At 39.7% G+C, this 11,186-nt stretch overlaps 1 protein-coding gene and 1 long non-coding RNA gene across 2 annotated transcripts; one reads left to right on the forward strand and one right to left on the reverse strand.

Moving 5' to 3' along the window:
• Nucleotides 1–1,769: 1,769 nt before the first annotated feature.
• Nucleotides 1,770–2,376, reverse strand: LOC138900683 (uncharacterized). Its single transcript, XR_011411813.1, has 2 exons — nt 2,245–2,376; nt 1,770–2,053 (listed from the first exon to the last, which is right to left on the reverse strand). It is a non-coding gene; the product is annotated as an uncharacterized lncRNA (long non-coding RNA).
• A 4,160-nt stretch (nt 2,377–6,536) lies between these two features.
• LOC138901969 (uncharacterized) lies at nt 6,537–7,163 on the forward strand. The gene has a single exon (XM_070189770.1). The coding sequence runs from the start codon at nt 6,537–6,539 to the stop codon at nt 7,161–7,163; it is 627 nt and encodes a 208-aa protein (XP_070045871.1).
• Nucleotides 7,164–11,186: the final 4,023 nt, after the last annotated feature.

Below are 11,186 nucleotides of genomic sequence, written 5' to 3' on the forward strand. Positions count from 1 at the left end.
CCAACAATGTCCATAGCCTTCCAAGGAAGACACGTCCCCCCTAATGTCAGCCTTCTAAGGGTTGGTGGAAAGGTACTTCGATATTTCAAAAACTTTTTACGTGCATGCAACTTGTACTGGGCAAAGATATTGTCATCCATTTTTCCAACTATAATTCTAAGTGCTTCAATTAGAGGCAAAGAGGAAACATGTATCCACAATTCATGAGCAACTCCGTTCTACACGATTTCCAAGTTCTTCAAGTTAGGCATTAATGCAAAAATTTCCTTTTCACATCATGCAGGACCAACACCAGTTATAGTATGCAAGTGTTCTAAAACCGCATGCTTCTCTTCACCACTAGGCATAATCGGAGGACATAACCATCCTGAATTTATAAAGCGTAGAGTCCTTAACTGCGGCATCCTCCAAATGTTTAAAGGTATCTTATCTGCCCAATTCTTTCCTATTTCAATGATCAAAATTTGCAACTTTTGAAGATTGAAAAGAGGGAGAAATTCATGGTCTCTAATGTACAAGGATAGATACCTTAGATGCACCAAATCAAATACTAAAGTTGGAATTTTACCATAAAAGTATAACTTTCTCAAATCAAATACTCTGATCATTTTGAAATTCTTGAATCCTAAACTCTCTCCCCGCATGTCTGCGTGCTTCTTGATAGACAATAGTGCGTATTTTCTTTTGATCACAGCGATGAGAGTTGAACCAATAAAAATTGCTAATCAGGCGAACAATCATTAGACAATCCCGTTTGGATGATCGGGAGACACGCGTGACGCTATTCCGTAGTTTACTATTTATAACAGGTAGAAAGTTCTCACTTCGTCTTGTCTTAAGCATAACTCATGTAAGAGGTCGTGGATCTTACATGTTTCCACTTCTCCCCAAAAACTATGCTCGCTTACAAGAACTAGATTTCTGTCTATAAGTTCTTGCAAATATTTTTCAGCTATGTTCTCCAAACTTTTATTATCAGCTTGCTTTAAAAACCCCTCTGCAACCCATAGCTCCACTAATCTTCTCACATCAACCTCTTCATCTTCGGGAAAAATTCCAAAATATAGAAAACAAGCTTTTAGGTGTTGAGGTAGATAGTAGTAACTTAACACGAGGATCTTTTCACATTGTCTACCAAGATCTTTAAATATTGCTGATTTTACATCATGTGCAACTTGCTCCCATCCATATACTCCATTGTTGCATTTAGATAGAAGCCCGGCAACTATAGTAATGGTCAAGGGCATTTCATGACAATTTTCTGCAACTTTCTTACCAATTTTCACTAATTCTGGAGAGAGCTCTACTTTCTCAAGAAGCTTCGATTGCAACCAAATTTTCTCCGGACTTAGAGAAAGCATGTGATGAGGAGGCTTACCTGGAGCAGCATAACTGGCTACATTCCCGCACCTTGTGGTAAGTAGGCTATGACTTCCTTTGCAATCTGGAAACCATAGACTTATATCATCCCAAGCTTTGCTGCTCCATATATCGTCGATGACAACTAGGTACCTGTGTTTCCACAGCCTCTGTTTCAATTTGCCTGCTTGCTCACCATCATCCCTTGCTACACGACGTACTTCTTTCATTGATGGAATACAATGAAGAAGCGGCACCAGCTTTTTTCAAACACAATAACCCATGCTAGAATGTCAAAATGTGATTTAATTTCTGTAGGCATTTTTATTAGTTCTAATTCCATAGACATAATAGGCATTAGGTTAGCTTGAATATGCGAGTAGGAACTCGACAGATTCTTATGAGTAATATTAACCTTGTTAACCAATAAACTAGATAAAATAGTTAGTCAATTCAATTGAAGAATACAATAAGAATGTTAGATAGCACACAACCCTATATCGTTTTCATCACATTGATAATATAAAACTTTGTTATTCATTTGTCTTCACGAACAACATTCCCATTGGGGGCTTCGCGGTGCCAACCAAGAATGATGCCTCCGGTCTTGACTTCCACCTGTTTCGCTTTCCTCCTATCTCTAGTTCCACGTATTGCTCTATTATATGAGCATTTAATATGATCCGATTTTATCCTATACAAATATTAAGCTCTTAGATTACCACAAAAAAAAAAAAAAAAAAACTACAACTGTGATTGACAAATGAGGACGCAACAAAAGTCATCAACGTAACTTAGAAATCCTTAAATCGAAAAAGATAACAAAAACTGGTAAGTAATTAATACATATATGCAAAAGGGGCTATGAAAGAAAAAGGGAAAAACCTCTCGGCAGTGGCGACGTTGGTGGAAACATCGTCGGTACAGGCAAACTGCAGAGCAGCAACAGTCATCAATCGTTTCTTCCAATTTTCGCAGTGTGAGATTCTGCTAGAGTGGAGTGAAATTAATTGATATGCTTTTCCAATTATACAATGAAGAATATTTTAAAAGGAAAGGCGGTAGGTGTGTGCATTATTTTATTTTTATTAGACTGGATTCTCTAGTAATGAAAATTAAAAATGTTCTTTTGTTCACATGTTTTAAATCCAAAAATTTGCACTCATCAACTTTATTGAAGGAATTTTCTGTCATATTTTAAATTTGAACATTAGAATTGTAGAAATATTTTATTTTATTTTTATTAATATGTTTTTATATGAACAATGACACGTCAAAGATCACAAGAATATAAATAATACTTCAGTATTATTATGTGTTAATTTTTTTTCTATAAATATTTTTTGTTCTGTTGCTTTTCATATAGAGAACATAGATGTTTTCATGATGTAATTCTATTTTGGCTTTAATTATTTAATAAATATTTGTCGCCTTCAAAAAATTAATTCTTTTTTTCCTTTCTAATGTTGACCTCAACTATATATATACAATGTCATATTAAATGATGGAACTCTTTCCTCTAAAATGTCTAGTACAATAAGTTCAATGTTTGTACGTATAATACTACTTGTTTTTTTTTGTGTACAAAACTCATAGAGATCTTATTTTGTTTTGTTTTCCCGTGAAAAGCTTCTTATATATCCGGTCTTCGATTAATCGAATAGTAACTCTATAATTTACAAAAGTAATTTTAAAAGAGCTATAATAATAATTTCTTGACGAAAACATTATTAAGTTGATAAAAATGAAGGAATTTGAATATCTTCTCTTCTTACGAAGGGAAAAAAGAGCCAAAGAAAACATCAAATGACCATAAACTATTTGGCATAGGCATGTTCTCCCTTAATCATGATTTTTAACTATTACGATATTAATAGCTGTCACACCTCCTTTTTTCAGAGGGGATAGGGGAGTTTTTTCAATTAAAGTGACATTAATCGAAATGAGATTATTTATTTAATTCAGAGTTACCACTTGGAATAATTTATGGTGTCCCAAGTCACCGATTTATTTTAAATCCCAAATCGAGGAAATTGACTTTATTTATGATCCGCGAACACAGAAGACCGGGTAAGGAATTCTGTTAACCTGGGAGAAGGTATGAGGCATTCCCGAGTTCCATGGTTTTAACACGGTCACTTAACAATTAATACTAGGCGTAATTATCTGATTTATTATATGTTTTAAACTTATTGTGCATGTTGTCTTTTACCGCTTTTAATATTTATGAAATTTATTTGAACAAGTCGCGATGTCGCGCACTCGTTATTTTTGTACATATTATAAATTGCGCCACGTGAAGCGCATCCGCGATTTACAACATGTTTATTTTAATTACTTGAATGGTCAAGTTACGTGAAACGCGCACTTGAGTTGAGATTTACGTATCATGACTATGCAACGGGAACTGTACCCATAATCACAATGATATATTAATCGCGCCTAAAGTAAGTTACGATGTTTGTTTATAAGTGTTTTATTTTTCTAAGTTTTGAAATTGTTGTAAGGCCACAAATTATGAAGATAATTGTGACATATGGGTAAGCCTCCAACTAATCCAAACATAATCAAACATCTCCTAAAATCCAACAAATCTCAGTCACGTCACAATAAATAAACTAAAACAAATGCTAACTAGCACTAAAAGTAACGCAACTTAGTATTACTAAAAGAAATACAAAGATACTACATGAAACACTTTAATCATTTAAACAAACAAACTATCCATAAAACAGTTGGCCATTAACTCCATATGTGTTCAAACTTTTCATTCCATATGATTGAAACATATCATATTGTGCACCTTCCTCTTTTTGTCTTATCTTTCATAATTTTTTCCAAACATCGATGATATATCTAGACCACGTAGCTACTAAAATCTTGATTTTGAAAGTTAGAACAATTTTGGTGTACACAAAGTGAAGAAACACCAGTAATTGTACCATTTTAAGACTGTGTTACACGATAATTCTTCATAAAATGTAGAACTCTACTTGTTTTGACCTTGTTGGATATTAATCAAAAGTTTAAGATGTCAAGATAATATTAGTTATATATTCAACACATCTCATCTCACATTAACATAATTAAACGGATAAATCCATGAAGCACCGCTAAAGCTAGCCAAAGTAAAAATTTTATTTAAAAAGTAGAAGAGAATGGACCTTTATATTGATGAACAAAGCTGAAAATTTGCAATTCAATCGGAATAACAAAACAATAATTATTGGACTGAAACGCTGAAATCGCGAACCGGAACCTCGACTCGGCACCGGAAAACTCGAAACCCAAATTGACTTCTGCTTTCCGTTCTTCTTTTCCCGCCGTCCTCGTGACTGTGTGTGCATCTGTCTATTTTCTCTTTTTGGGGGGTTAGGTCTCTTATGTGATGACTCGCCATGTCATCATGCCACATAAGCGCCATTTGGCATATATTAATGCCATGTGAAAGTTTACATAGGAGGAATGCTTGTATTTGTGAGAAGATTCTAGAGAAGTATGGATATTTCCTTTGGAAGATCCTAGATGTTTATGGATTTGCTAGGAAAGTCCTTGGAATCTTCTAGGCTTGTAGAGAATTCTAGAGAAAGCCCTTATCTTATAAATATTAAGGACTTGTGTAACAATTAATATTTGCACACTAGCCTCTAGGAGACTAGTATATAAAGGAGGCCATTCATTTGTAATTCATCAAGCAAACAATTCAAGTTTTCTCTAATACAAAGCTTCCTTTAACAATTCTCTTGTATTCTTTCTATCATTCTCTTAGCGATCTTGAGTGTAGTAAGGCTGACTTGGCATACCAAGAATGTGATAAAATTGTCAAGTGTCGCACGTGTACTTAGTTAACGACTAAGGACGTGACAACGTGGTATCAAAGCAAAGGTTGCGACTAAGGGAATGGTGAATGACGGAGACATTAATGTTGCCAACACCCAAGCCAATGTCATCCAGGATTCTGCTGGCAAGAGCGGCCGTAACAAAAAGAGAAATGCCACCAACAAGGGCCAGGAGGTGCCACTCGAGGTTGTGTCAAACGAAAGGCTTACATCCCAAGAACCATCTGCCATTGAGGCGAGCGAGGATGAAGTGGAGGTCCTGCCTGAGGACGTCTCGCTCGGTAAAGAGTGGGTGATGAAGATGAACGCGGGGATGGACGCCGTGGAGATCTTTGGCCTACGCTTGGGGAAGGTGGAAGGCACCCTTAGTGTTCTTGAGGGGCACACTCTCGAAGAGATTGAGAGCATCCGAAATGACTTGGAGGGATGTATACGGACCGAGATGGAACTAAGGCAAACTATCACTGCCTTAGAGTGCAGACTCATAGAGGCTTTGAGTACTATCGATGCTATGAAGACAAAGATAGAGTCACTCGAGGAGCATGTTAGTGCTGGCGTGACCGAGGCAGCCAGCAATGTTGTGGTGACGAGGGAGGCCAAGATCGAGGCTCCCAAGCCCCCGGTGTTCAAAGGTGTTCGTGATGCGCAAGAAGTGGAAAACTTCCTTTGGCACTTGGAGAACTACTTCAAGCACGGCAAAGTGAAGGACGACGAGGCCATGATCAACACGGCGGTGTTGTACCTCTCAGAGACTGCCATTCTATGGTGGAGAAGGAAGATGGCCGACATGGATAAAGGTATATGTACTATTAGCACGTGGGATCAGTTCAAAGACGAGTTCAAGCGAGAGTTCTTTCCAAACAATGTCTTGTACGAGGCAAGGCGCAAACTTAGGAAGTTGAAGCAAACAGGAGCATACGTGTCTATGTCAAGGAGTTCACTACCCTTATGCTTCAAATCCCCAACCTGACCAATGATGACTTGTTGTTCCACTTCATGGACGGGTTGCAAAATTGGGCTAAGCAGGAGTTACAATGCCGACAAGTCGCAAATATAGACCAAGCCATAGTGGAGGCTGAATCATTGATGGATTTCAGGCATGACAAGCACGACAAAGGGAAAGTCAAAGAATCAAAGTTTAACAATGTTAAAGGTGGGCGAGACCGTGGCAAAGTCAAGGAGATACAACAATAATACTACAAGACTCAAGATTCCAAAAAGCAGAGTGGCCGTCAGGGCTACACCGAGAAGAAGGTGCAGGCCGAGAAGAAAGGATGTTACATATGCGGAGGGCCGCACAGCTTCAGGAATTGTCCCGACCTAAAGAGCCTTAGCGCCATGGTCCATAAACGGAAGGAGCAGCCGCAAGGAGAGAGTTCGGGAACCGCACAGTTAGGTATGATCGGATTATGCGGTGCTGTCACAAAGCAATCTATCCAACCTACCGAGAATGGAAACCAGTACGTGGATCTCACCATCAACAACAAGCCTGCTCGTGCAATGGTGGATACTGGAGCAACTCATAATTTCGTGACTGAGGCTGCCGCAAAAAGACTAGAATTGAAGCTTGCTCCAACCAACTCCCGCGTCAAGACCGTGAATGCCGAGGTACAAAATGCTCGTTGGGTAGCTAATGGAGTTGGTGTCAAATTAGGAACTTGGAAAGGTATGACAAACTTTACCGTAACCGCTATGGATATCTTTGACATCATATTGGGACAAGAGTTCTTTAGACATTGTCATACTTTGATCGATCCCTACCTCCAACATCTCTTGGTTATGGAGCGAGAAGGAGTTTGCATGGTACCTACAGTGTCTATGCCACACGGACAGAGCCAAGCACAACTCTCAGCTATGCAGGTTGTCAAGGGGATCAAGAAGGGGGAGCCGACGTTCGTGGCAACCATCGCAAGTCTGGAGGAAGACAAGAGTTTTCAAGAGACACTACCACCTTGCATAGAGTAGTTGCTTGAAGAAAACAAAGATGTCATGCCCGAGGAGTTGCCTAAGCACTTGCCGCCTAGGCGAGAGGTGGATCACAAGATTGAGTTGGAGCCAGGGGCTAAGCCACCCGCATTTTCCCCAGATCGTATGGCACCTCCCGAGCTAGAGGAGCTTAGGAAACAATTGAAAGAGTTGCTAGATGCTGGTCACATTCGCCCATCAAAGGAACCTTTCGGCGCACCAGTATTGTTCCAGAAGAAGAAGGATGGATCACTACGCTTGTTCATAGACTACCGAGCACTTAATAAGGTCACAGTGAAGAATAAGTACCCGATCCCGCTCATTGCTGACTTATTCGATAGACTTGGGCAAGCCAAGTATTTTACCAAGGTAGATCTTCGCAAGGGCTACTACCAGGTTCGCATTGCAAAGGGGGATGAACCAAAGACAACATGTGTGACGAGATATGGAGCCTTTGAGTGGTTGGTGATGCCTTTCGGCTTAACCAATGCACCTGCCACATTTTGCACCCTTATGAATAAGATTTTCCATCCCTACCTTGATCAGTTCGTGGTAGTCTACCTAGACGACATAGTCATCTACAACAACACCTTGGAAGAGCACATGAAGCACTTAAGGAAGGTTTTCCAAGTCTTGCGGGAGAACAGGCTATACATCAAGAGGGAGAAATGCGAGTTTGCACAATCAAAGGTGCACTTCTTAGGCCATGTTATTAGCAATGGTGAGCTACGCATGGACGAGGCTAAGGTACGTGCTATCCAGGAGTGGAAGGCACCTATAAAGGTAACTGAGTTGAGATCCTTCCTTGGCCTTGTTAACTACTATCGTCGGTTCATTTGTGGCTACTCAACAAAGGCCGCACCATTGATTGAGTTGCTAAAGAAGAACAAGTCATGGGTTTGGACGGAGCATTGTCAAAGGGCGTTTGAAGACCTCAAGGCAGCTGTAACAGAGGAGCCAGTCTTGGCATTACCTGAATTTGCCAAGACATTTGAAGTACATACAGATGCCTCATATTTTGCCATTGGGGGTGTCTTGATGCAGGATAAGCATCCCATAGCATTTGAGAGTCGCAAATTAAATGAGACGGAGCGGCGTTACATAGTGCAAGAGAAGGAGATGACTGCTATTGTACATTGTCTTCGTACATGGCGACATTATTTGCTTGGGTCAAGGTTCGTGGTCAAGACCGACAATGTAGCTACTAGCTACTTTCAGACGCACAAGAAGCTCACCCCAAAACAGGCTCGATGGCAGGATTTCTTGGCCGAATTTGATTATGTGCTGGAGTATAAGCCGGGCAAAGGCAATGTTGTTGCCAATGCCTTGAGCCGAAAAGCCGAGCTTGCTGCAATCACTTCAACAAGATGGGACATTCGTGAGGCTATAAAAGAAGGCATGCAACACGATCCAGAAGCCAAACAACTTATCGAGTTAGCCAACCAGGGCAATACGAGACGTTTTTGGGTCGAAGACGACCTACTACTTACCACAGGTCGACGGGTCTACGTGCCTAAGTTTGGAGACATTATACGGCAGATTATAAGGGAGAGTCATGACACAATGTGGGCTGGTCATCTAGGCCAACGTCGCACTAGGGCCTTGGTTGAGTCAGTCTACTATTGGCCACGCATGTGAGATGACATAGAGTGTTATGTGTAGACTTGTCTTGTCTGTCAACAGGACAAGGTTGAGCAACAAAAACCCAGAGGACTTTTGGAGCCACTACCAGTTACAGAGCATCCATGGGAGAGCGTGACTATGGACTTTATCACTTGCCTACCAAAGTCTGACGGTTATGGTACTATTATGGTGGTCGTGGATAGATTTTTCAAATATGCCACCTTCATGCCCACCACACCAGGTTGCATTGCCAAGGAATCCGCCAAGCTATTCTTTAAGAATGTGGTGAAGTATTGGGGCTTACCAAGGCATATTATCAGTGATCGAGACCCCCGTTTTACTGGGAACTTTTGGAGAGAATTATTTGACATACTTGGCACGGAACTACACTTTTCCACTAGTTTCCACCCACAGACAGATGGACAAATGGAACGGGTCAATGCCTTACTAAAATGCTATTTGAGGCATTATGTAAGCGCGTATCAGAAAGATTGGTCAAGGCTACTAGACATCGCCCAATTCTCTTATAACTTGCAGCGGAGTGAGTCCACGAGACGGACACCATTTGAGCTAGCCACAGGCCAACAGCCACAAACTCCACATTCATTACCAGCCGCGTTCGAGGGAAAGAGTTTGGGGGCTTATCATATGGCCAAAGGATGGGAGGAGCTTGACACTGCTAAGTCCTACTTGGATAAGGCAGCTAAGAAGATGAAGAAGTTTGCAGATCGTAAGCGGCGTCCCATGGACTATAGAGTTGGGGACATGGTCATGGTGAAGTTTAATCCAAGACAGTTTAAGGCACTACGGGGCATGCATCAGAATCTGATTCGTAAGTATGAGGGGCCATTTAAGATAGTCGCCAAGGTAGGCAAGATCTCATACAAGCTTGACATGCCATCATATCTTAAGATCTACCCTATCTTCCATGTCAGCATGCTTAAGCCCTATCATGAAGACAATGATGATCCAAGTAGGGGCCAATCAAGTCGAGCGCCTATTACTATCACCGCCTCGCATGATCGGGAGATTGAGGCTATTATTGATTATCAGGCCAGGTGAAAATAAGGGCAAAAAGCCACCGCAATGTTCCTCGTCCATTGGAAGGGGAAATCACCGGAGGAGGCCACATGGGAACGTTATGAAGATTTATGGCAATTCAAAGATAAGATCCGAGAGTTTATGCAGCAACATTGCGCCGCGGTCGTCGCAACATTAGGTGGGGGAGAGTGTGATGACTCGCCATGTCATCATGCCACATAAGCGCCATTTGGCATATATTAATGCCATGTGGAAGCTTACATAGGAGGAATGCTTGCATTTGTGAGAAGATTCTAGAGAAGTATGGACATTTCCTTTGGAAGATCCTAGATGTTTATGGATTTACTAGGAAAGCCCTTGGAATCTTCTAGGTTTGTAGAGAATTCTAGAGAAAGCCCTTTATCTTATAAATATTAAGGACTTGTGTAACAATTAATATTTGCACACTAGCCCCTAGGAGACTAGTATATAAAGGAGGCCATTCATTTATAATTCATCAAGCAAACAATTCAAGTTTTCTCTAATACAAAACTTCTTTTAACAATTCTCTTGTGTTCTTTATACCATTCTCTTAGCGATCTTGAGTGTAGTAAGGCTGACTTGGCATACCAAGAACGTGATAAAATTGTCAAGTGTCGTACGTGTACTTAGTTAATGACTAAGGACGTGACACTTAGCTTAGAAAAATCTCTTGGAGATTAGAGGTTAAACGGCAGAAGTTCTTTTAGGAATTAGGTCCCTTTTTTTTCTTTTATGTTTTTGTGTGCGTAGATATATAGGCATGTATGCACGCAGTTGTATTTGGAATTGGGATAAGAATTTGGGAAGTTTCTTGGAAGGCCACCTTTGCTAGCTGTCATTGAAGAATTAATTTACTATGTGAGTATGTGCATCTGTAGCTGAGATGGCTAAGGAACAAAAGAGTGACATTTGTATATTATCCCTAAAGGAGTGAGTGATAAAATATATAATAAAGTCAATCAAAGTGCAGGTGTGTGCACTGTGATCACGTGAAATCCAATGGTAAGGGCAAAATTTGTGAAATGAAAACAATATGGAATCTTCCCTTTTTTTAGTTAAGTGAAAGAGATTATTATTCCTACTAAATTGAAATAATAAGATAAAATATTAACTAACTACTTCTAGTATAAGAATATACATATTTTAAAAGAATTTTCTTTCTTTTGCAAAAACAAAAATAAAAAAATAAAAAAAACTACTCTAAGAATATAAAATATTTTTGTGGTTTCAATTTTATCAATTAAACCTAATAAAAAATAAAATAAAGGCTAAAATATTAAGATTAAACTTAGTAAGTATTTACATACTACAAAGTAATGAAAAACTCAAATATAGTTA

The sequence above is a fragment of the Nicotiana tomentosiformis genome, chromosome 11 (assembly GCF_000390325.3).
Source record: "Nicotiana tomentosiformis chromosome 11, ASM39032v3, whole genome shotgun sequence".
NCBI lineage: Eukaryota > Viridiplantae > Streptophyta > Magnoliopsida > Solanales > Solanaceae > Nicotiana > Nicotiana tomentosiformis.